The 26,709-nt window shown below is 43.5% G+C and overlaps 1 protein-coding gene across 3 annotated transcripts in view; it reads right to left on the reverse strand.

Annotated features, from left to right (window-relative positions):
* Kat7 (lysine acetyltransferase 7) overlaps nt 1-26,161 on the reverse strand; it is a 36,455-nt gene extending 10,294 nt beyond the window's left edge. For 2 of the 3 annotated variants that reach the window (XM_051158359.1, XM_051158357.1), the window contains exons 1-8: nt 25,984-26,161; nt 21,175-21,322; nt 18,318-18,494; nt 13,993-14,232; nt 9,432-9,514; nt 6,108-6,197; nt 4,092-4,190; nt 615-725 (exon numbers count right to left, since the gene is read on the reverse strand). In XM_051158359.1, coding sequence (XP_051014316.1) covers nt 615-725; nt 4,092-4,190; nt 6,108-6,197; nt 9,432-9,514; nt 13,993-14,232; nt 18,318-18,494; nt 21,175-21,322; nt 25,984-25,998 — 963 coding nt within the window. In that variant the 5' untranslated portion in view covers nt 25,999-26,161. The remainder of the gene's footprint in view (nt 1-614; nt 726-4,091; nt 4,191-6,107; nt 6,198-9,431; nt 9,515-13,992; nt 14,233-18,317; nt 18,495-21,174; nt 21,323-25,983) is intronic. The other variant, XM_051158358.1, reaches the window with a different exon arrangement.
* Nucleotides 26,162-26,709: the final 548 nt, after the last annotated feature.

Genomic DNA, 26,709 nt, shown 5'->3' on the forward strand with positions numbered 1-26,709 from the left:
CGGAGCCCAAAGCCTTGAAGCCTTCCTGGAGCACTTCTCTCTAGGAGCGTCTCTCCAAGTGTTGATGAACAGCCAAAACAATCCCAAGTCCTCTCTCAAGCCTCTTGTTTTGGGCTCATTTATATATATCTCCTTTCAGAGTCTCTACTAGGATGTTTTCAGCTGGCAACATCCAAGCTCCCCCACAAAGTGATTCAACTTCTAAGTGGAAAACCACCCTGCTCTCTCACAAGTCTGTTCCTCATCCCACACTGGGGATCTAAACAAAAACATGTTTATCACTCCTTCAGAACCCTACAAAAAGGGTGGTCCTGCAGTCCCCAAGTCCCGAGGTCTCAAAATTATAAATTTTACCCAACAGAGACAAAGGGGCATCCAGAATTTTAGCCATCCCCTACCTCAAGGCAAACTGCTCCTCCAGTTGAGGAAGACAGGAGGGAGGGGATGAGAAGAGTGTGACATGTTTTCCATGAAAGTGGGAAGACTATGAGGAGACAGGGGGAAGGGAAGAGATTTCAGCAGTTACTACTCAATTCCCATCAGACTGGTTGCTAATCACTTTTCTTGGCTTTTCACAAGAGTCCTCCCCACATTGTGAGGGTTTTGATGCTCACCAAATCTTCAGAAGCTCGGGCTTGTGCTCTTCGGAAAAGATCTAAGTCATATTCGCTTGTCAGATTTTCCAAGAGAGGCTCCCGAGTGTTCCCATAGGTCTGTCTGTGTTCCTAGGAAAGACAATCAGGGGGTGATATAGTCTCAAGTGTAGAACTTGACTTTATCTCATTCCAATGGCTGCCAAGCTGAATCAGAAGCTATTTACGAAGTACCTCTCACTGGGTGTGGTGGTCTGAGCTCAGGCACAATGGTTACAGTCAATGTCAGAGGCTGCCCCTGTCCGCCCTATGAACCTGAGCAACATAAGGGCCAGCAGGCCCCACGAGGCACTGCAAATCCTAGAATTCTAGAGGTGACTGAAGGAACTCTGGCAAACTCAAGCCTGGCAAACATGGTCTGGCAGCCTTGCCCTTCTCCCCCATTCCCTCTGCCTTGCTAAAAACCACTAGATTACATTCCGAAAGCTGATTTGGTCACTTCCTCCTGAAGCTGAGTACCAAGGTCCAGCTGAAGTCCAACAATCAAAAGCCCCCTTTGGTTCACCTAATACATGCCTAATCAAAACACACCACCACAGCCGGGCGTGGTGGCGCACGCCTTTAATCCCAGCACTCGGGAGGCAGAGGCAGGTGGATCGCTGTGAGTTCGAGGCCAGCCTGGTCTACAAAGTGAGTCCAGGATGGCCAAGGCTCACAGAGAAACCCTGTCTCGAAAAACCAAAAAAAAACAAAACAAAACAAAACAAAACAAAACACACCACCACGTCCTAGCCCAGTCTAGCACAGCCTTCTCCTTGTCTCCTCTTTCAACTGACACCTGCAATTTGTTATTCTCCTGCCTGAGTCAGAAAGCAGCCACTTCAACTTATCTTCCCTGCTTGATAAAGGATCTGTGAAAACAGGTGCGTGGGCGTGGTCTGTGCCTCATCCAGGTCTCTGTGTGTGTAGGGTCTCCCTCCCTTATTGACTACAGTCCCTGAGAAAGAAGCAGAGTCTCCAAGCACTGGTGCTTAAAGATACTGCCTGGAAGGAATATCTGAAGCAAGGGAGGGCAGCTGGGCTAGTGGGCCTCGGAAACTGCTTCTGACACTACTCACTGCCAGCTTGTAAGGCTCCCACGTTACAACCCAGGCAAGTGCAGAGGGAAAGCAGCTCCTGGAATGTTTAATAGTGTCTTATTAAACATCAAGAAAAATTAAAATAATTTTCATATCTTACCAAGCTGGTTACTACAAGGTTCCTTTCTCTGGAAGGAAGGTGAAGGAGAAGGGAGACTTTCCTTTAAAACTGATTCTAGCCCCTCCCTCTCTGCTCTAGGCTCCACCTACCCCAGAAGGAAGACAATGGGGGTTACAGGAGTAGGAGACTCATCCCAGAAAGAACATTCCATGCTTAATACACACATCAACATCTAAAGAAAACATTCACCCCACAAACATTTCCTATGGTTAAATATGGTTCAATCTGCTGTAGGTCTTTTTGAACTTTGGTCTCTGTGAATTAAGATTTACATTCTAAGTATTACTGAGTTCTTCTAGTTTTTAAGAGGACAGACTTGCCCCCTTTCTTACTTTTTTATGTAAGGATCTCATGTAGGCCCTACCTTCACTTTCAATGCTAGAATTACAGGCATGACCGAAACCACAGTGCTGGGGAATCAATGTGCATGTCCTGCATACAGACAAACACACGCACAACTAACTGAGCTGCTTCCCCAGGCCAAAAAACAAAAACAAACTAGCTAGGGGTAGTGTCATAGGCTTGTAATCCCAGCACCTAGGAGGTATAGAATCAACTTCAGGACAGCTCTGGCCACATATGAGACCCTATTTCAGAAGGCAAAAAATAAACAACAAATTTCTACCTAGCCATTTTTAAATCAGGAAGAATCCAAATAACCTATCTCAAGCTTGTGAAAAGCCGGTGTCTGTAAGGCGAAACAGCTCAAGAGCTTTTACATCAGATGCTCTTTCTCCCTGTGCTAACTGAAGGTCCACTACCTTTTCTAAGCCCTTTTGTGGAGTGACCAGATGCACCCTAGGACTGTCATGTGGGTGAAGAGTGCATCGCAGCCTCTCAGTGAATGACTCCATTTCATTGTGCTTCCACAGCTTGACTTAACTTACCAACACTGAGCAGGCAGGGGCAAGCATGCATCTGACCTGACAGCCCGCTCCCAGAGACCTCCACTGTGTGTTTAGCTACAGACTCCCAGTAAGTTCAGCTACAACTTACAAATCATACATTTATTGCCTACTCCAAAGACAAAGCAGAGTAACACCCAATTTTATAAAGAAAAAAACTCAGAAGAAGACAACGAGAACACACATCAACACACTACACAATATATACATATATCTTGGGTGGGTGATTTTTACTGGATTTTTGGTCTCTCTCCCATTTCTTTTTTCTCAAGACAAGGTCTTACTGTCTAGTACAGATGGCCTAGGTCTCTAGGGCCTCAGACTCATGGTCTCCCTGCAAGTGAGTCACTCACCACTCCTGACTTTTTCTTTAGTTTTGTTTTTGAAACAGGGTCTCCCACCACTGCCCAGGTTAGCCTCCAGGCAGAGAGCACCATGGTTGGCTATATTTCAGTAGAAACCATGTACTAATACACTTCCAGTCCAAGTAAATCTTTACCTAAAATGCTGTTTTATAATAAAGGTTTGAAGGCTTATTAAAGTCTTGAACTTTAATGAGGACATTAGTTCAAGATCTTGAAGTGAAAATATGGACAACTGGGTGGTATGGTTTAATGATGAAAATGACAAAATACATAGTTACAATATAAACAGCTAAAAACTTACTAAAATGTTAACTGTGGCTATTTTTAGGTAGATTAATCTTATCTTCTGTATATACTTACCTTTTCCTTACTATTATAAAATGTGTATTATATTCAGTTAGTGCTCTGATGCTCAGCTGTGTGTCCTTAGCCCCTGAGTATTTTATATTATCAGCCATTTCTAATGTTATTATTTGTTCTAGTAGACAAATTTGCCTTCCTCCCTAGTACTGCAGAGTGAACCGAGGCCCTTTACACATGCAACTAAGCCCTTATTTTTCATTTGGGAACAGTGCCTCGCTAAGTGCTGAGGCTGGCCAGGAACTCACCTGCTAGCCAGGGAGGTCTGGAGCTCATATCCTCCTGCCTCAGCCTGCAGAGTAATTAGGATTACAGAGCTGCACCAACAGGACCTTCTTAATGTAATCATTTCAAATTTGTGAAGGGGTTCTGCCTCTAGGCCTAGGCCTAGAGGATGGAGCCTCCAAAAACATAAGCCCTCTTTCACCTGTGCAACCCCGTCTCCACTCAACAGCTCCAACTTGGGGGAGGGCACTAGCTGACAAAGAGCACCCCTGGAACTCATTGGATACTCTCACAGAAAATAGCTAAGTAATCTGTAAGGCAGACACTCAGACTCAAATGTGACAGCAGAGTTCAGACTAATTAAGTACTGGAGTTTTCCTCACCATATACTTCTCCTTCTGCTCTTTGCTCAATCCAGAATTTCTTTTTTTCCTGAGTTCAGCCACCTTTTCCTTATACCGCAGCTGTCTTTCTGTCGGTGCCTAAAAGAAAAACAAAACTGAGAAGCTAGCTAGAAAACTCACTATGATAAACTTCAAAATACCAAAAAAAAAAAAAAAAAAATTTTGTTTTGTTTTGTTTTGTTTAAAGATAGGATCTCATATAACCTAGAACTTCTGATCTTGCTTTCACCTCCTAAATCCTGGGATTACAAATCCAAACTGCTAGCCGGGTGTGGTAGCACACACCTTTAATCCCAGCATTTGGGAGGCAGAGGTAGGCGGATCTCTGAGTTCAAGGCCAGCCTGGTCTACAAAGTGAGTCCAGGACAGCCAAGGCTACACAGAGAAACCCTGTCTTGAAAAAACAAACAAACAAACCCAAACTGTTATGTGAAGCTTTTTATTTTTTCAAAAGTGAGAAAGGGTCTTCTCTATCTATCCCTGGCTGACAATTCTTGTTTCTCTAAAGTACTGGAATTATCAGCATGGGTCACCACTCGGAACTAAAAGAAAACAAAAACAAAACAAGCAAACAAGAAGAAACAAATTGTCAGAAACACATAGCTAATAATGTTAATTTTATAATTCTAAAGTAGATTATTTTCCCACCCAAACCATAGTTCTTACTGCCATTTCTGGAATGCAGACTTATTTTAATTAATATGAATAAAGAGTGGAAGTCACAATGGAGGAGGGAGGAGCTTTATGATTCATGTTTATAATCCCAACAGAAGCAGAAAAACTGCTATAAATTCCAGGCCAGACCTCTAAGGGATATATAACAAGATTCTCATTTAAAAAATGTGCTGGGTGGTGGTGGAACATGAATTTAATCCCCGCACTTGGGAGAAGAGGCAGGTGATCTCCAAGTTCTACACCAGCATGGTCTACAGAGAGAGTTCCAGGACAGTCAGGGCTACACACAGAAACCCTGTATCGAAAGAAAGAAAAAAAGAAAGAAAGAAAGAAAGAAAGAAAGAAAGAAAAGCCCATGACTACAGATTGTTTTTAGGCTAAAGGCCTGAAGTTCGGTACTATACACACATTAGATGGCTGACCCATCAGGTGGGCATTATTCATTCCTTCATATTAACAAAGACATGAAGTTTACCATCTGGCCTGCCCAGAACACCACAGCCAATAAGAGAATCAGAGTACTCAGATGCACATGGATGGCTCCTTATCACTGTGCCTCCTCGGCTAGTCACCTATCACCTAACTGCACAAACAGACACGTATATGATGAGCTATGACTAATACTTTACAAAGGCCAACATCTGGGAGAAAAGTACATTAGAAGAATACGCAGGAAACATTTATTAGTTGTAGGAGAAGGTCTTGGAAGAATTCCTGTAAGAGCTAAGACTTGCTCAAGGCCTTGAAGGATTATGTATGCAATCTCTTCTTGGTAATGGTATAGAGTTCTCAGAAAGACCAAAGTCATTTAAAAGAAGTAAGGAACTAAGTGCGATCTATGCAGTCTGAATGTTCAGAGAGGACAATTACGACTGAACAAGGACGCTTTCTGCAATTCACAGAAAGACAGAAGTAGAAACTGGCCCAGCCGATAAGGGTTAAATGCCACTGGTGATATCGAAAATAGGCCAGCAAAGTCAAAGGTGTTTGAAAGCCAACCACAACAGGTTAAAATAAGGATGCAAAATGAGGAAATGGAAATGCGATGTAACCTTTCAAAATAACCAAAATATTTATACTATTACTTGTTACTATTATTATTACAAATAGCTTGATACCTCTACTTCTGAGATAGAAATGTTTGCTTTATGAAAAATTACTAGTTGAAAATTTCAAGTTGGTATCTGGAAGACCAGTGATTTTGATGTGTTGTGGGAAACAAGAGGCATGGGTTTGCCTATCAAGACAGTGATGGGGCAAAGGAGATCCAAAAGACAGACCTCAGACTGTGGCTGGCCCGAGCTTTCACGAGGCCCCTACCTGGTGCCTGGTTGCATGCCTGTTGTTGCCATCTTGCCTGTGGGACAGCATCCTCTCTTCTATCTGCTTATCCCGGCTCTGTGCTCTCACCTGCAACCATCAACAATGTCAATAAATCCACCTGCTTCTAAGACTACATTTCCTTAAGCATAAGAGTCTGTAATAATTCCTTGTATTTGCACTATGCTTTGAAAGTATATGTATTCTTATTATTGATTATTACTATCTCTATTAAAAAAAGATGAGGCGAGCCGGTGCTTTCTCAGCCACTAAATATCAAGGAAATGAAATGATCACAGCTAAATATTGAAAAGTTGAGACTTTTGGTAAAAATGAGGACTCTGGCCTGGAAGTTCTTCCACTATGCTGATAGGAAACTATGAAGAAGTACAAGGGAGTAAGGAAGTATGAAGAAAACATCAGAAAAACCTGGGTTCAGGATGGACACAGTGACATCTGCCTATAGGCCTAGTTAGCAGACAGGCTGAGGCAGCTTAGGAGTCCAAACCCAGCCTGTGCAGCATAGGAAGGTGAGACCCAGCCACAGGTGCTGGGAAAGCGGTGAGGGGTGAAGATAAGGAGACAGGAAGGGGAAAACCTGAATTCAAGTCTATAGGGAGGTAGAACTGTAGACAGAAATCACATCATGCTCATTGGTCTCCCTGTCACCCTTTGGGAACGGACATCTCACATCCACCTGCCTAGGGGGCTGCATTGCGGAACAACCAATATCTCTCACATCTGCTCCACTATCAACAAATGTTATCACCTCAACAGCTGATCAATTCAAAACCTGGATGTAATCCTTCATTTTCCTCCCATCTCTACACTGAGCCCGTCTCCTAGTTTGCTCTCCTGCAAAACTCATGCAGAATCCAATCTTTCCGTAGACATTTACAGACACCACACCGGTCCAAGCTATCATTTACTGCACAGACTTCGAAGCAGGCTTCCAATCCACCTGTCCTGTGTCACCTCTTTTTTCCCCAGTCATTCTCTACATGCTAAATAGTTATTGTTTCAATAACCCACCCTTCCTCTGCCTGGGCCCTCCAAATAGTTCCAACTGTCATCAGAATAAACCATAATCCCACACCACCCATCCACAATCCAATCCAATCACACAGCCATCACACAATCTACCTTCAAACCCAACAGTCCATCCCCAGCCTATGGCCACTGTACTTACTGTTCCTTCTCCTTAGCTATTTCCACTCTATGGTCTTCACATACCGTTACTCTGACACCATCCACACTCTAGATCATATGCCAACCCCATGTAGGCATGACCTTATTCTAACAAAAGCACTGTACTCCCACCTTGAAAATGGACTCTCTCTTTTGGTTTATCATAGTGTTTATCTTTACATAAACTTACGTTTCCTTATTAATTTATAGGTTTCTCCATGGGAATGCAAACTCCTTGACTGCACGTGTTTTATGGGTTTTGATTCTTATCTTAGTCACTGAATCCTTTGCTATCCATAAAACGTTATATGCAGCCACACAAACTACTAGGAAATACACGAGCAATTATGCGTATGCAGGTAGCTTAAAATGTAAGCGCTGTCCCCAGGCCAGGGAAGCAGCCCAATAGTGCCCTCCGCCAAGCACATGGCCCAGTGGTAAAAAGATGGATAATGCTGGTCTCATTTTCTCTGTAGAGGGCACAGAGGAAAAACCTATAACAGATATGTTTCCCTTTATACAGCATTTTCTTCCCTGATCTGAAATTTCTGAAATAAATTGCTTAAAGTACTTAAAGTGTAGATATTGCTTCAAGTCGTACCCCACAAAGTCACGCTTCAGGAAGGCTGATGCAAAACGACATGCTATCACACTGCTATGATTAAAGACAAGCAGGAGAGGAACGCCATACAAACACCATCATCAGAGTTATTTTCAGGGAAAAAGTGTGTGTGTTTGGTCAGCTTCTGAATCTCAGCCACCTGAAGACAGCGAAAAGAGAACAGGAAGAGCCCACAGAGAAGGCAAGCTGTGTCATGTACAAAGATGTCCACTGAAGACAAAGAGCAGGGTCTTTGGCAGAAAACTACACGTACGCATTTCAAGTTTTACTTGGTGAAAATTTAAACACATGGAAAAAACACTCTCCCAACCCCACCCCAAGACCTTGTAAATAAGAACAGGTTTCTGGAGCAAGGAGAACAGGAAACTGAATTCTTCTCCAAATGAGACCTGCTCACACAAGCATAAACCTGTGACCCAGACACTGAGAGCAAAAGAACAACCAAAAAACACCTAGCACTTTAGTGTAGTCGAAGTATTTAGTTTGGATAATTTGTCCAAAGAATACCTGAGCTGTCTATTTAATTAGCTGTGATTCCATCCTTGCTAGCAGTAACCCAAGCAGGAACGCACAAAAGAGGACCTCAGGCTCAAATCTCAAACACATTACCCCCAAGTCTCAAAGGTTACTTAGGAACTGTGCTTTTGAAGATTTTAAAAGAACTAGACATGAATAGATATGACTGATAGAAACCAAGAGGAACAGTATCTGCAGAAGTGAACAGAAAAGGAACATTTGAAAATGTTTGAAAGAGGAAATAACTTCGTGGATTTGTTAAGAGACCCTAAGGTGGAACCCAGCCTGAGTAGAAAAGATGCCTCCCTGGCAGGATAAGAAGTCAGTTATCAAGGAAATGAAGGTGCCAGTGACGAAGTTCCCAATATTCTAAGGATAAGTCTCCTTATTCATTTCTTCCTGAGCACTCACCACATATTACACTTTTTTTTTTTTTAAAGAATTACTTATTATGTATACAGTATCCGGCATGTACAACTGCACACCAGAAGAAGGCATCAGATCACACTGTTGATGAGTGTGAGCCACCATGTGGTTGCTGGGAATTGAACTCAGGACATCCGGAAGAGCAGCCAGTGTCCCTAACCGCTGAGCCATCTCTCCAGCCCCCCGTATTACACTGCTTTTATTTGTTCATGTAGTTAGCTTTTGTTTTGTTTTGTTTTGTTTTGTTTTTTGGTTTTTCGAGACAGGGTTTCTCTGTGTAGCCTTGGCCGTCCTGGACTCACTTTGTAGACCAGGCTGGCCTCGAACTCACAGCGATCCGCCTGCCTCTGCCTCCCGAGTGCTGGGATTAAAGGCGTGCGCCACCACGCCCGGCTCTGTAGTTAGCTTTTGTTAAAAAAACAAATCAAAAAACTTTTCTTTCATTCTTTCCTCCACTGACATGTAAGAACATGACCTCATACCTTCACTGCTGTACTCCGAGAGGTTAGCAAAGGGTGGGTCAAGTAGCAAGCATTGAAGAGTACACCCTGAATAAAGGAGCAAACCATTACCTTGCATTCGTCAGCTGAGAGGTTATGATAGAGCGGACATCCTGAGATGGAGAAATGTCTCTCGTGTTTTCCTGTAAGATGTCCTGTTAAAGGAGGGAAAACTTAATTTCCAGGAAGAACATGCATACTTAGGAAGTGAGATTTTTCTTGACAACAAATCTGTTTTTAGTATTCCATTTTATTAAATAATTGGTATCAAATGAAAGTGCTATCAAGATCATGATTTGTACCCACCATGTATTATTTTCTTCCACAGAATAGACCTGGCAATCTTTGAAAATACTTAGGTTTGCTTTTTGAGGCAGAATCTCACTGTGTAGCTCTGGCTGGCTTAGAACTCACTATGTAGACAAAACCAGCCTCTGCTTCCCGAGTAGAATACACTGTGCACATTCAATATAACGTGCAGCCCCTTCTGATAGAAGTATTATCAAGTCCCCAAATGACGTACAGCCCTACAGCTACAAGACTATACATAGGAACACTTTCTTTTAGTGGAATTTAAACCCCTTAGGTAGTTGGGTGGTGGTGGCACAAGCCTTTAATACCAGTACTCGGGAAGCAGAGGCAAATGGATCTCTGAGTTGAGGCCAGCCTGGTCTACAGAGCAAGGACAGCCAAGGTTACACAAAGAAACCCTGTCTCTATAAACAAAAATCAAGCAGGCAACCAAGCAACTTTGTTAAATTAACCCATAATCCAGTCTTTTTGATGACAGGGTTTCTCTGTCCTGGAACTTGTTCTGTAAACCAGGCTGGCCTTGAATTCACAGATTCGCCTGCCTTGGGCCCCCAAGTGCTGGGATTAAAGGCGTGTGCTACCACCTCCTGGCCCATAATCCAGTTTTAGGAATATGAAAAAAGTATACTAGTCTTTCTATTATGCAAAACTATTCTACATTTAATTCCTTTCAATAATCAAAAGAAATTGATTAAAGTAAAGAAAATGGCCATTTTTACAACATAAAAACATATGTTTTGATAATTCTGAACAAGATTCAACATACTTTTTTTTTTTTAAGATTTTATTATTATGTATACAGTGCCAGAAGAGGGCATCAGATCACATTATAGATGGTTGTGAGCCATCATGTGGTTGCTGGGAATTGAACTCAGGACCTCTAGGAAGAGCAGGTCTTATCCACTGAGCCATCTCTCCAGCCCAATACTGTTTTTTTTTGAAGGACGAGTATTTCAAGATTTGAACTTCTACAATTAAACTCTAATATGGGGCAATTAGCACATGGCCTTCTTAGAAAAACATGAGGGATGGCACAGGAAGCTTGTTCAAGCGAAAGGGCAGTCAGTCTTTTCTGTCTTCCTTCCTCCTCTTCCTCCTTCTCCCTTTTCTTTCTTTTGTTTTCCACATTTGCTAATAGGAACGTAACCCACGGCCTAGGCCATGCTAAACAAACACTACCACAGAGCTACATTTCTATACCCTCCTCATTCTACAGACAGCTGCCGTCTCCTTCCTTCCTTCCTTCCTTTTCTTTTCTCTTCCTTCTTGTTTTGTGTTCGAGATGGTTTCTCTGTGAGCCTTGGCTCTCCTGGAACTCAATCTGTAGACCAGGATTAAAGGCGTGTACCACTACCGCCTGCCAGGTAGGACTTTTTATTATTGTTGTCATTATTTCTGTCATCATTATTACTATTGTCATTACTAACGTGTGTGCCGAAGAGGACAATTTTTAGAAACTGGTTCTTACTTCCTACCGTTTTTGTTTGTTTATAATTTATTTATTTTTGTTTTTTCCGGGACAGAGTTTCTCTGTGTAGCCTTCCTTGGCTGTCCTGGACTCACTTAGTAAACCAGGCTGGCCTCAAACTCACACTGGGTTCTGAGAGAACCCAGGTTTGGATCCCAATACCCACAGCCACTTGTAACTCCAGTTCTGATCCCACAACTTTTTGTTGTTGTTTTTTGAGACAGGATTTCTCTGTGTAAACAGCCCTGGCTGTCCTGGACTCACTTTATAGACCAGGCTGGCCTTGAACTCACAGCAATCCACCTGCCTCTGCCTTCTGAGTGCTAGGATTGCAGGAGTGCACCACCACGACCAGCAAGCATCACACAGCCTTTTTGACCTTCTCAGGCAGCAAATATAAACATGCTATACATACACATAGGCAAGCAAAACACTTATACACATACAAAATCAAGCAAACAAACAACAAGTAAATCTTTTTTAAAATCTTCTAAGAGGATCTCTATAAATCTGAGGGCAGCTTGGGCTCCACATAGCAATTATCAGGCCAGTCAAGACCACACAGCAGGAACCTAACCCAAAACAAATTCAGATAAAAGGACACAAACTGTAACTTCAGAGAACCACATACTTACAGTCACATACTGCCTAATGTTCAATAAATAATGGACCTTTAAACATAAAAATAGCAGACCACACAAATAAGGGATCCATAATATACTAGGGCTGAAAACTTTCTATCAGTTTGTGACTTTGCAGTTGCAACAGCTAATGTATCTGTGGCCACTCTGACAGAAACAAACCTACTGTGTGGATCATAGGCAACTATGTTATTGGTTTGGGGTTTATGTTCTGGTTTTATAATTTTCTTATTTATTTAAATAGACTCTCCAGACAGCCCAGACTGGCCTTGACCTCAACCCCCTTCTATCTAGGCCTCCTGAATGCTGGAGTTAAAGGCACCTGCCACCACTACGCCTGGCTCATCATTATTTCAGGGTGGTCCTTCTATTTAATAAGTTCACAGTAAAGCAGCATCCAAGTTACATAGCAACTGTTGCACACATTTAGAGTTTATCAAGTCTCTAAGCTGAACCATGTTCTCCTGTTTGACTTACCTCATGTTGCCTTGTTCCCTGGGGAGTAGGAGCAGTAGGCTGTGCCATATACAAACGCACACAAACATACACCCAGCAAGCCTATGTGTACAGTAGGCTATGTCAGCTAAGTTTGTCAAAGTATATCCTTGCTACTAAGCAGCACGAGGCCATTTCATAGAAAAATTGTTCAGGATCAAACACCAAGTATAAAGTGCTGTCATTTCTCTGAATTTGAGGCCAGCCTGGTCAAGTACAGGACAGTCAAGGTTACAGAGAAATCCTGTCTTGAAAAACAAACAAACAAAACAAAAACAAACCAACAACAAGAGCAAAAAGTGCTGTGTCACTATGTGCAAGCCTGCTTTCAAAGACTGTGTGTTTTACAAACTGAAGGCTATGCCATTCTGTTTATCAAGTCTTCTGGCACCAATTTCCCAACTGTTTCTAATCATTAGTATCTTTAACAAAGCACTTTTTTTTTTTTTTTTTTTTTTTTTTTTTTTTTTTTTAGTTTTCGAGACAGGGTTTCTCTGTGTAGCCTTGGCTGTCCTGGACTCGCTTTGTAGACCAGGCTGGCCTCGAACTCACAGCGATCCGCCTGCCTCTGCCTCCCGAGTGCTGGGATTAAAGGCGTGCACCACCACGCCCGGCCCAACAAAGCACTTTTTAAAAAAGTATTTACCTTTAAAAAGTACACAACGCTGCTAGCACACTTCATAGACCACAGTATAAGCATAAAGATAAGGTTCATACGCACTGAGAACTTCATACTAAAAGGCAACTTATCTATCAGTCAGGACCTTCCAACTTCCGCCAATGGCTTCTGCTCAACAAGTGCACCTCAGCTCACTCGAGCAGCACAAATAAGCTTCAAACCACTATAAGAATCCATAAGTGATTCGCTAAAAGTTAAGTCTAAGATACTAATCAAAGAAGAGCTGTATCCTACTTCTAACCAAATACACAAAATTAGAAACTCCTGGTCATCAAAGGCCAGGTCTCACGCAAACGCTTAAGATTTACAGCCTCTTGAGAATTCTGTCCTCCTCATTTTTCTAACAGCTATGGCCATGCATCTATTATTAGGCATTATCTTATACCGTATCGGTCCTTATAAGCATCAACTATGTGTCACAGGATGAGACATTTCAAGAACTTGTTTTCCATTTGTTTTTGTTTTATTATGTGTACAGTGCTCTGCCTGCATGTACACCTGCAGGTCAGAAGAGGGCACCAGATCTCATTACAGATGACTGTGAGCCACCGTGTGGTTGCTGGGAATTGAACTCAGGACCTCTGGAAGAGCAGTCAGTGCTCTTAACCTCTGAACCATCTCTCCAGCCCTCCATTTTTGTTTTTCCTGAGGGAAAGAGGGAGCTTCTTCACTGGGAAAAGCATGTTAAATACAGTGAATGGTTCATCACTTACATTTCCCTACAACTAGACCTGTGATTATGCACAGACAATAGGCCAAGAATCATTCTTTTTTATTAGTACACAGTGTTCTGCCTGATGGCCACAAGAGGGCACCAGATCTCATTCTAGATGGTTATGAACCACCGTGTAGTTGCTGGGAGTTGAACTCACAACCTCTGAAGAGCAGCCAGTGCTCTTAGCCTCTGAGCCATCTCTCCAGCCCCCAAGAATAGTTCTTATTTATGATTGCTCTGAGTTCACAACCACTGAAGGGTCTGAGAAGCGGGATCACAACAGGGCCCTTGTGCCACAACAGTCATGAATTTGGGGCACTCACCTAGAGAGTTGCAGCCTGGCGTAGGACACTTCATATTGAAATTGTAGCTTTCATGAAATCGACGACGCTTGGGGCGGTGAGAGAGATCACTGCCTGAGTCCTTCAGGGACATGTCCTTGGCAATGCTCTCATCATGAGACACGTTGGGGCTGGAGATGTCTATGTCAGACTCAGAAGAAGGTGCATTTCCAGTTGGAGTTCGAGGTGGGGACTCATCATGGTCAGCTGTATTTTTAGTTTCTAAAGAAAAGAAACAAGCAAGTGGGTCCCTTTATTTAAAGATTCACCAGATAGAAGAGCTTATGGACTCTGCAGTTCTCTTTCTACAGCTACAAAAAAAAAAAAAAAAAAAAAGACAGGGTGTCATGTATGTAGCCCAAATTCTCTAGGAAACTTAGAATGACTTTAAATATGTGATCCTCCTGCCTCTATTTCCCTAGTTCTAAGCTTATAGGCAGGCACCACTATGCCCAGCTTTATGCGGTGCTAGGGAACAAAATCAGGGCCTCATGCATGGTATAGCAGCAGTCTACAAATGAGCTACATCTATAGTCCTCCCAGACCTAGACCTAACCAGTAATTTTTAGCTACTTATCTGCTATAAGGTACTTTGAACTTTAAATTCTGATTGAATGTAAATCTGCGGTTCACATACTACATGTTATTTTCCCATGTTTCTCCTAAACTCTTAATTCTGAGAATTCAAAATCAAATATAGTATTTGAAAAATTACCAAAAAGACCCAAGTATGACAAAACTGTTCTCACCATTCCAGATGTTGTTTAATAATGAAACTTAAAATTATTTAATGTCGAGCTGGGTGTGGTGGCGCACGCCTTTAATCCCAGCACTCAGGAGGCAGAGGCAGGCGGATCGCTGTGAGTTCAAGGCCAGCCTGGTCTACAAAGTGAGTCCAAGATGGCCACGGCTACACAGAGAAACCCTGTCTCAAAAAAAAAAAAAAAAAAAAAAGTATTATGTTCTTTATTGGAAAAATAAGTAAAAAACAAAACAAAAACAAAAAAACATGCCTTTAATCTCAGCACTTGGGAGGCAGAGGCAGACGGATCGCTATTAGTTTGAGGCCAGCCTGGTCTACAAAGTGAGTCTAGGACAGTCAAGGTTACACTGAGAAACCCTGTCTCAAAAAACCAAAAACCAAAAGACAAACAAACAAACAAAAACAAAACCCATTTCCCTTCCTAGAGGCACAAGACAGAAAATAAATGCACTCGGTGTAGTGGTGGGCTCCTTTAATCCCAGCACTCAGGAGACAAAGGCAATGTTCTCTATGAGTTCAGGGCCAGCATGGTCTACAGAGTAAGGCTACATACAGAGACCTGTCTCAAAACTAAGCCTCACTAGAAGGAAGGATGGAAGGAAGGAAGGAAGGAAGAAAGAAACTGTCTTAAGGCCAGGCGTGGTGGCGCGTGCCTATAATCCCAGCACTCGGGAGGCAGAGGCAGGCAGATCACTGTGAGTTCGAGGCCAGCCCGGTCTACAAAGCGAGTCCAGGACAGCCAAGGCTAACACAGAGAACTCTGTCTCAAAAAACAAAAACAAACAAACAAAAATTTTCTTTTAAGGGGCTAAGAGATGGCTCATCAGTTAAGAGGCTGCTCTCTCAGAGGCCCTAAACGTGACTCCAGCACCCACATGATGGCTCACTCCAGTCAGTAACTCCAGCCCAGGGATTCTAGTTCCAAGGGATCCAATGCTATCAGCATGTAAGTGTTACAAAGACATACATGTAGGTCAAACACATAAATTTTAAGAAATTCTTTTAGTACTTATTTTATGTGTATCAATGCCTGCGCATATGGATGGTTATCATATGACTGGCACCTGAAGTTACTGTGGTCTCAAAATTTTGAAATGCACTTTTTCTTTTCTTTATTTTAAAAAAGACAGGCTCTCACTGTGTGTCCCTGGCTAGCCTGGAACTTTCTATATAGGGCAGGTTGGCCCTAAACACATAGCAATCCACCTGCTTCTATCTCCCAAATGCTTAGATTAAAGACATTTTTAACATCATACTCTTTTTTTCTTTTTCTTTAGAAAATTTTATTTTTCTTTTTTCTTTTTTTTAATTAAAATATTTTTATTTAATTTTTAAATTTATGTTCATTGGTGTGAGAATGTCAGATCTTGGAGTTACAGACAGTTGTAAGCTGCCATGTGAGTGCTGGGAATTGAACCCGGGTCCTTTGGAAGAGCAGACAGTGCTCTTAACCACTGAGGCAACTCTCCAGCCCAGAAGATTTTATTTTTAATTATGTGCATGTGGGTATAATGTGGGTGCTGGCAGAAACCAGAAGAGCATCAGATCTCCATGAGTTGGAGTTACAGGCAGTTGTGAGCCAGCAGACATGTGTGCTGGGAACCTAACTTGGCTCAGCTACAAGATCAAGAAGTACATGTGCCGTGTACGGTGGTGGCACACACCTTTAATAGCACTTGGGAGGCAGAGGCAATTCAGATCTCTGTGAGTTTGAGGCCAGCCTGGTCTACATGAGTTCCAGAACAGCTAGGGGTAGAGAGAAACCCTGCCCCCTTAACACTGCAAAAAATAAAAATAAGAAAATAGTAGTACATGCTTTTGACCACTGAACCATCTCTCCAGCCCCAGAAACTGCACTCTTAAATCAAGGTTTACAAAACAGATGCCTACGGGAGTTGGACATGGTCAAATAATCTGTCTATACAGAGGTGACAATTCACCATTCAGTTTCAGTTAATCACTACTATAAATAAATGGTCATCCAATATTTCCAAATCTGTCCTGTTTTCAAAATTAACTACTGAGCTGGGCATGGTGGTACATGTCTGTAATCTCAGCACTCAGGAGGCAAAGGCAAGCAGATCTCTGTGAGTTCGAGGCTAGCCTGGTCTACAAAGTGAGTCCAGGACAGGCAGAGATCTGTTACAGAGAAACTCTGTCTCAAAAAACAAAATAAATTAACTACTGGTCTATGAACTCAAAGCCAGCCTGATGTAGATAATGAGTTCCAGGACAGCCAGGGCTACATAGAGACTCTGTCTCCAAAAAGTGCAAAAAATAAACAAATAAACAAACAGACAAAAAATTAAGTTGGGGCTAGAGAGATGACTCACTGTTTAAGAACACTGACTATTCACACAGAGGGCCTAGGTTTGATTACCAGTGCCCACACAGCAGCTCACAATTGAAACTTCTGTTCCAGGGGATTTTATCCCCTCTCCTGGCCTCCACGGGTACCAGACACAAATGTAGTGCACAGATTTCCATGCAGACCAACCACCAATACATATAAAATAAATTAAAATATAAAAATTAATACATGTTTTTATATGAAAATCTTTGTACTTCCAAGTACTACCAAGAAAGTTAAAGAGCCAGGGTGGTGGCACATGCCTTTAATCCCAGCACTAGGGAGGCAGAGGCAGGCAGATCTCTTTGAGTTTGAGGCCAGTCTGGTCTACAAAGTGAGTCTAGTACAGCCAAGGCTACACAGAGAAATGCTGTGGGGGCAGAGGGTAGGGGGAACAAGTTTTTAAAAATGAAAACTCCGCAAACCATTTGAGACTGTGCAAACCAACCAGTATGTTGCCTGGCTGAAGAATCTCAGTAGCTTGTAAGATCACTCTAACGCCTCCACTCTAAGGCTCTTGAAGTACTAGGCCACAACCTCAATAACTTAACACTGCCTACTACTAAAGGCCACTCCTAGTCAGCAGTCTGGAGGTAAATCATAGCTCTAATAAAATCTGGGGCAAGCCTTCTTTATGAGGAGGTTCAGAAGGCTCTGTCTTCTCCCTATTACACATCCCAGCCAACACACTCCAGCTGCTCAGACCCTAACACTCTTTTTTTTTTTTTTTTTTTAATTTATGTGTGCTGGTGTGAGGGTGTCAGATCTTGGAGTCAAAGACAGTTGCGAGCTGCCATGCAGGTGCTGGCAATTGAACCCGAGTCCTTTGGAAGAGCAGGCAGTGCTCTTAACCACTGAGCCATCTCTCCAGCCCCAACCCTAACACTCTTAAAAGTCAAAATAAACTGTGAAAGACAGTAAGAAATTAGATAAATTGAGCATGGTGGCACAGATGTGTAATTCCAGCATTCTGGAGGCTGAGACAAGAGGATCACAACTTTGAGGCTCTTTGCTACGAGCCCTGTTTCAAACCCTACAAGCTAAGCCACAAAACCAAACCAAACAAACAAAAAAGGAATCAAGTGAACAGGTTGCTCACCTAAACTCTGACACCCTCTCTGCAGTGCCAAAGCCTTCCTTAAAAGAGAAGTGACCAGACCCTCTGTATAGTACACGTCACAAAGGCCCACTTACCTCTATCTGAAAAATCAACCACCTGCTCCGTTTCCGAGCCAGAGGAGCGAGTCTGGCGGAGAGGGTACTTTTTTGGAGTCACTGGAGTGGGCTGCTGCTGACTGCGGGTCACTCTTCTGGTAGAATAGGCAGGCTCCTCAGAGCCGAAAGACGGCAAGTTTCGAACAGGGCTTGAATCTGATCCCAGTTTTCAAAGGTCATGAAAGAAAAAAGAAAATCTATTTTATTCCCATCCAAACAATCAAAACACAGCTCCTTCTCTTCATGTTTCACAAAACCATAGACTTGATCAAGCTCACTAAATAGCACATGACAAGGCACATAACTGCAGGGCATAACTAGTTTATGCTCTGCAGTGAAGACTGAGCTCGACTGGACTCCACTCCACCACAGCAAGCATCTGTGGTAAGTTAATGTCTCCACGCTTGCTTCTTTAACCACGAGAAAGAAAAACTCACCTCATTTTAGGGAAAAGAAAAAAGAAAAAAGAGCAGCCGGGCGTGGTGGCGCACACCTTTAATCCCAGCACTCGGGAGGCAGAGGCAGGCGAATCGCTGTGAGTTCGAGGCCAGCCTGGTCTACAAAGTGAGTCCAGGATGGCCAAGGCTACACAGAGAGACCCTGTCTCGATAAAAAAAAAAAAAGAAAGACAGTCATAGTATATTCCTCATGACTACTGTGAAAAGATCCCCCCCTTTCTCCTCTTCCCTCCCTACTCAGGTTTTTCTAGACGTGTGTGTGTGTGTGTGTGTGTGTGTGTGTGTGTGTGTGTGTGTGTAGCATTGCTGTCTTGGAACTCACTCTGTAGACCAAGCTGGCCTCCAACTCAAGAGATCCACCCACTTCTGCCTGCAGAGTGCTGGGATTGAAGGTATGCAGCACCACCGCCCAGTGGGAGAAAAGCTCTTTACCAGTATTAACTATACCACCTGCTTCTTCCCCTGCTCATCATAACACACATGTCCTACAACTAACCCAATAGTGCATAAATACTGTGTTCTACAACTAACCCAATAGCACATAAATACTGTGTTGGGGGTGGTGTTAGTTGTAAAAAGTTCTAAAAGTACAAAAAAATTTAAGACAGATCTGGTGACAGATATTCCTAGTACTTGGAAGTCTGAGGCAGGAGGATATTAACTTTCAGGCTAGCCTGAGCCACCTACACTGTCTCAAAACAAAGAAATGAAACACACCTTTAAAGGTTTTTGTGTGTGGGTGTGTGTATGAGCAGAAAAGCATTGGATTCCCTGCAACTGGAACCATCCCTGGCGTGAGCTACCATGCGGGCTCTGGGAGTCAAACTCAGGTATTCTGCAAAAGTAACTAAGTGCTCTTAACTACTGAGCCACTCCAGCCCCTAAGTTCTTCCCATACAGAAACCTACTCTAAAGCCTTCATAGACCTTTCACGTCTCCAACCTGATGCTTTTTAAAGGAAATAAACTCAAAGCTGAAATTGAAGAGTATTTTAAGTAACAACAACCTATGACAATGTTTAAGTTGAAATTCTCAAGCTGTCAGGAGAGGTAAGTTAGTTCAGGGCCAGGCCTCCTGGTCTGTATGCTTTTGGGGGCTCTTTTCACAAAGCTGTCTACATGTCACGCTGGGGAGGGTAGCCTTCCCCAGTGACTGATGTTCCCAAGAGCTGCAAAGCTCTGTGGCTATGAAATAAAATAAGTGCAGAAACCCCAAGCTCACGTTTTGAATATCCATCACCTTTAGGGTACAGCTAATGACGGTATCTAGGAACCATTATGACTCTTTGCATATATGATTCCTTCTGCCTAAAACATTTTTCTCATCTTTCAATTTGTAAAATCCTACTGGACCCCTAGCAAACTGTTCTAGGAGACCTTTCCACAGCAATGTGGTTGCCGCACTGTGGACTCCCACAGGACTCACTGACGAGTCACTTTACCTGTGTGTGCACATTCATGCTCATGTATCTGCATGTGTTATCTATATGGATGCACACGCACACACACATTTTTTTTTTTGAGAGCCGGAGTCTCAATAAGTAGCTCTGACTAGCCTTTACCTATCTGGCTGGCCTTCAATTCAGAGATCTGCATGCCTGATTCCCACATGCTAGGACTAATGGTGTAAATCACCACACCCAGCCCCATATTCTAATTTTCCCATTTACTCTATCACTGCAGACTGATCATAGAACTACAAGGGGCAAAGGCCCCTCTAACTAAGCCCAAGTGACTAAAATCACCAAGAGACTTCCAATTACCTTCCAACCACAAGCAAAATTTTGAGTATTTATTCACACAGTTATTATCTGCCAAATGTGACTCTTCATTTTAGAAATAATCGTGCTAGCCGGGCGTGGTGGCGCACGCCTTTAATCTCTGCACTCAGGAAGCAGAGGCAGGTGGATCACTGTGAGTTCAAGGCCAGTCTGGTCTACAAAGTGAGTCCAGGACAGCCAAGGCTACACAGAGAAACCCTGTCTCGAAAAACAACAAGAACAAATAATAGTAATAATAATAATAATTAATAATAATAATAAAGCAAAATCAACCTGTGGGTTGCCATCCCTTTGGGGGTGGGGTACCAAATGACCTTTCACAGGAGCACATATCACATAACCTACATATCAGATATTTACAATCTGATCCATTAACACTAGTAAAATTACAGTTATAAAGTAGCAACAAAAATGATTTTATGATTTGGAGGCTCCACAGCATGAGAACTGTATTAAAGGGCCACAGCATTAGGAAGGTTGAGAACCACTGATCAACACCAAGCCATGGAACCAGTCTCCCTATGAACTAGCACAATAAAATAATACCAATCTGTCCACTGTGAGGAACAGTCAGGAGAAAAAAATAAAAGACTTTTACCTTGAGAACTCTGGCTTAGCCTGGCTGAAGAACGGGTGACTCGGGCAGATCGGCGTGATGTGCCATCACTCTCTGAACTGTCTGTGTGTTCCAGATCTGTAGAGAAATCGGAATCTTCCGTTCCATCTGAACTACTGCCTGCATTTCTCTGTAATACCATAGATCCAGACATTAGCACGAAAGCATTTACTGCAGGTTTCTATTAACACTGGACATACAATGAACCAGATGCTGAAGTACCAAGTTCCAAGGCAAGAGAACTCCGCCACAGGCACCTCCCTGCTGCTCAGAGGGAGCCCTTCATTTCAGCAACTTTAGTGGAACAACCTACAACTAGGACACCTGTACTCAACAAACTTAGAGAAGCAGTTCTAATTCTGAAACAATTCCAACTAAGTCATTAACTCCGACGGGAGATTAGCACAAACTGAACATAAAAGAACCCAACCCAACAGCAGAACACCCAAATCAAAACAGTTTGGTTAGCAGAACTATGTCAAAAAAAAAAAAAAAAAAAAAAAAAAAAAAAAACAGACAAAAGCAGAGCTGTCAAGATGGCCCAGTGACTAACAGTTGTTACTGTATAAAATGTTTTTGCTAGGCTCCATTTAACTTCAAGGTAAATTTTGTTCAAACTCTCCATCAACAAAAATCACATTAGCTGGTAGGTAGGAAGACCTCTGTGAGTTCCAGGCCAGCCTGGTCTACATAAGTGAGTTTCCAGGACAGCCAGAGCTACATAGACAGATCCTGACTCAAAAACAAAAAACATCATTTCAAAATATGGTTTTGGGCTGCAGAGATGGTTAAGTGGTTCCGAGCACTTGCTGCTCTTGTATAGGACCTGGGTTTAATTCACAACCGTCACATGGCTCATACCTGCCTGGAGCTCCAGTTCTAGGAGCCACAAGCTCTTCAGGCCTCTATGGGTATCTACCTACACATGTAGTAAATCTATATACATGCAAAAAAATTAAAATAAAATAAAACATGCTATTGTCTATAACTAATCTCAAAAGAATTTAATCAGACAAAAATACAAATTATTTTCTTAGCCATCTGTCCTTGAAGCTTCTCCATGTGGATAAGTGCAGGAAAAGGAATTTATACTAAAGACTCATAGGTATTCAAAACCAGGGTTATTTAAAAAAAAAAAAAAAGATTTATTTTGAGCTGGGCGTGGTGGTGCATGTCTTTAGTCCCAGCACTCAGGAGGTAGAGGCAGGCAGATCTCTGAGTTTGAGGCCAACCTGGTTCTACAAAGAAAGTCCAGGATAACCAAGGTTATACAGAGAAACCCTGACTAGAAAAACAAAGATAATACTGGATTTGTTTTACTCTGTGTGTGTGGAAGTTTTGCCTGCATCCCTGTGTCACACATGGATGCCCTCAGAGGTCAAGGGAGGTTGTCAAATCACCTGGAACTGGACTCACGAACGGCTGTGAGCTAACATGTGGGTGACTGGAACCCAGATCCTCTGCACCAGCAACAAGTATTCTAAAGTGCTGAGCCATCTTTTTTTTTTTTTTTTTTTTTTTTTGTGCTGAGCCATCTTGCCAGTCACATATGCCAGGTTTTTAGACTCACATCACACCCTGGTCTAAGTGTCAGTTAGCCTCCTGAGCAGTGATTTAATATGAAGATCACTGTTATCAATTAAGCATTTACACTAAGCCCCTTTCTAAGCCAGAAGCAGGAAAAGATTTGCTGAAATCATTATAACACCTCAAACTTAAGTCCTAGTATTTTTGGCATGGGCAGGGAGTGGGGTGCAGCAGGGACCAGGCTCAGGGCTTCAAGGCACTAACCACACACCACGGAGCCACACCCCAGCTCTAGGTCCCAACTCTTCATTCAAAGAATAAACTGCCTAAGGCCAAGTATGTTTGGAGTTAATAATTCTTTAGATTCCTAGAAGAAAACACATACCCTGCAAATAGCACCCCATACTTAATACCTTAGTATTTCTATAGCAAATAGGAATTTAGTGTTAGCATTAAATGACATTAAAAACAAAACCCAACAACTAAATAGTTAAGGACACTTGCCATCAAACAAGTTACTAACATATTTACACCTGGAGTTTTGTTTTTGAGATAGGATCTTGCTATGTTTATAGCTCAGGCTGACGTGTAACTTACTATATAGCCTAGGTTTGCCTTGAGCTCATGGTGATCCTCCTGCCTCAGCCTCAGAGTGCTAGGACTGAAAGTGTGTGCCAGTATAGAAAGTCAGCAGCAAGAGCTTACATTTTCTTGTTGGTTTTGGGGTTTTTTGTTTTTGTTTTTTTTGCTGTTGTTTTTTTGTTTGGTTGGTTGGTTGGTTTTTTTTTTTTTTTTTTTTTTTTTTTTTTTAAATTTTTGTTTTTGTTTGGTTTTTGAGGCAGGAACTCTCAGTATGGAACCAGGTGTACCTCAAACTACAGAGGTACCCAGCAAGTGCTGGAACTGAAAGCTTGTACCATAACATCCAGTAAGAATTTACATTTTCCAGGACTGCAAGTATTTCAAAATTGCTAAAAGGAGACTGGGCCTATTACAACATACCAGTATGTCTCCTGCATTTGGTGTGCCTGGATATAAATACTACCTGTCAACCCTGGCTGTTGTAAGAGACATTAAGGTAAATATTTAACTTTGAAAACCCCCATGAAAGGCCTTAGATAGATGGCTCAGTCGATAAAGAGCTGGTCTCACAGGCACAAGTACCTGAGTTCAATTCCCAAGTACCCATGTGAAAAGCTGGGTGTGGTCAGCATGTTTCTAATCCCAGTAACAAGAGTTACAGACAGGTAGATTCCTGGGGCCCTATGGCTAGCCAGCCTCGCTGAATTAGTGAGCTCCAGGCCAAGGAGAGACCCTGCCCCCAAGGAGAAGGGTTACAGTATTCCATCCTCTGGCCTACATGCACACATAAATTTGTGCTGGGTGTGGCAGTACATGCCTTTAATCCCAGCACTCGGGAGGTTAAGGCAAGTGTATAGTTGTGAACTGAAGGCCAGCCTGGTCTACAGAGTGAGTCTAGGACAGCCAAGGCTACACAGAGAAAAACCAAAAAAAAAGAAAAGAAAACCTCAGCCGGGCGTGGTGGCGCACGTCTTTAATCCCAGCACTCGGGAGGCAGAGGCAGGCGGATCGCTGTGAGTTCGAGGCCAGCCTGGTCTACAAAGTGAGTCCAGGATGGCCAAGGCTACACAGAGAAACCCTGTCTCGAAAAACCAAAAAAAAAAAAAAAAAAAAGAAAAGAAAAAAAGAAAAGAAAACCTCTATGAAGAATGATTCTAACAGTCTACCCATCGAAATAGTTCATTCAAAATCTGACACAAGTAAGTCACAGAGCGTCCCTAAGAGGCAATCTCTAAGGTCCCCTCATCCAATGACCCAGATTCGAATCCATGACCTCCTATCAATTCTTCCTGGCTTAACCCTGCAAATCAGCTCTACGCCTATTTGTTTCCTGAGTTCACCGTTTGCTTACCAGCGCACACAATTTCAAGCAGAGACTAAACTGCAGCCTTCTTGGTCTGTGTCTTCCACTCAACTGGGATAACCCTTTAAACCACTGATCACATGTAATTTCCTAATTCCTAGCAACTAGCACCTAGCAAGTGGTCAGCAAACATTTGCTCTGTAATTCTGGCTTTCATTTGCCTGATCAGTGTCTTAGACACAGTTGAGCTGTGCTCCGTACGTTCGTTCAGCTGTGAAATGCAAAGAGCAAGGTCCGGCATGGGGAGATGGTTTTATCGGGCAGAGCACAAGCATAAAGGCCTCAGTACAGATGCCCCCCCCCCCCAGCATGCTTTTAAAACAAAACAAACAGAACTGCACGAGCCTGGAACCCTCGCACTGGGGAGACAACATCGGTGGGTTTCAAGAGCACGCTGGCCGGATTGCCTGGCTTCTGGTTCAGTGAGACTCTGTCTCACCGAGGTAAGGAAAAATCGAGAGGAAGATGTCCTCCTCACGCCTCTCAGTCGCCCGCGCCCACACGCTCACACGCTCACATTCGAATACAGGCACCATACACACGAGTTAAAAATTCTAAAGACCCTTCTAATTCCAGCAAGTTTTGCGTTGTTTTTTCCCGAAATGCGCTTTCCAGGCAACGTCAAACAGAATAAGCGGAAGACGTCTGAGATGCAACAGGCCTGTGACCTATCCCCTGGGAGTGGGCGCTGGTTTTTCCGCCACCCATTCCTATGCTTTGTCGTACCTCCCCGCCCCGTTTGCCTCCCCCACCCCACCCCACCCCACCTAGAAAGGAAAGTGATCTCCCCAACTCGCCTTTGCACCTATCGCCATCTCTATCCGGAAGGGTGGGACGGTGGGCGTCCCAAGGCAGGCCTCGGTAAGCCGCACCCGCCACAAGAACAGACTGCGACGCTGGGCCAATGGAGAGGACGGAGAGCGTTCTCCATAGCCAGTGGCAGAGCACCAGGGCCAGCCTCGGCCACGCACGGCCCACGCACGCGGGGAGGTGACCGTTGGGCCCGAATAGGCGGCGTCACAATCCAATCAATATGCTTCGAGACGTTTCAGGGACCAATTAACAAGAAGAACGCCTCCGATCCAGGCATGCAGAGGGCGGGAATAGTTTACAAGCTTAGGCCGAGGCCAGGGTAGGGCCCACATTTTTTCTACCTGGTACCGAGAGGAGACCAGGATGGCTTAGGCTAGGATCGGGGGCGGGGGGGGGGGGGAGCGGAAAGTTGGAACCCAACCAGCGCGAGGCGTGGCAAACTGCGTCACGTTGCTCAATCGACTCTCCTTAGAGAAACCCGCCATCCCCTCTCTGCCAATTCTCACCTTCCTTCGAGGCATTGCCGGCGGCTGCAGCCCGACGGTACCGACTCGGGCGGCGGCGGCGGCGGCGGCAGGAACGGGGGCTCCGGAGGGCTCCGTGGCGGCCTCTGTAGCAGTCCCAAACCCTGCGGACGATCTCAAGCACCTCCTGCCTCTCAGCGTCTAGAGGCTTCTGCGCAGGCGCGGCGGGCTGAAGCGCTTTTTCCTCCACTTCCGGCTGAGGCTCGCGTCACATGATGTGTAGGCCAGAGAGCACACTGGGAAGTTCTCAACTTTTAGTGAGGCTAGTGAGCGCCATTTTGGAGTTGGGCACCCATTGTGAAACCTTGGTCCCGCCATTTTTTACTTAGGTGTGTGGCATCCTTTGTGGAACTAGGTAGCCATGATTGTTTGGGGCAGAAGTCTGGCACTTGAAGTTAACCGTTTCCATCTTTACCTTGGGCAAAGTCACACTTCCTGGTCGTTTTCATTTCTGGCGGGGAGGAAGGAAAACCCTAGAATCCGTCAGGTTGTCGAGCTTTAACCCTTTCGTTTCCTAATCGATCAAAGAACGCTTTTGCTTATCATGTAAACTCAGAGTTGGGAAATATTTTGTACAAGGAACTGTTTTAAGAGCTATTCTGTGTTCCGGAAGGGTGTGAATGGGGCATGAATAAAAGATTAATAGGGTACATCATGAAGTTTTCTGTTGGGTAGAGGAGGCGTTGTCCTTACATTAAGAGAACAAGT

This window comes from Acomys russatus, chromosome 16, assembly GCF_903995435.1.
Source record: "Acomys russatus chromosome 16, mAcoRus1.1, whole genome shotgun sequence".
NCBI classification, from domain to species: Eukaryota; Metazoa; Chordata; class Mammalia; order Rodentia; family Muridae; genus Acomys; species Acomys russatus.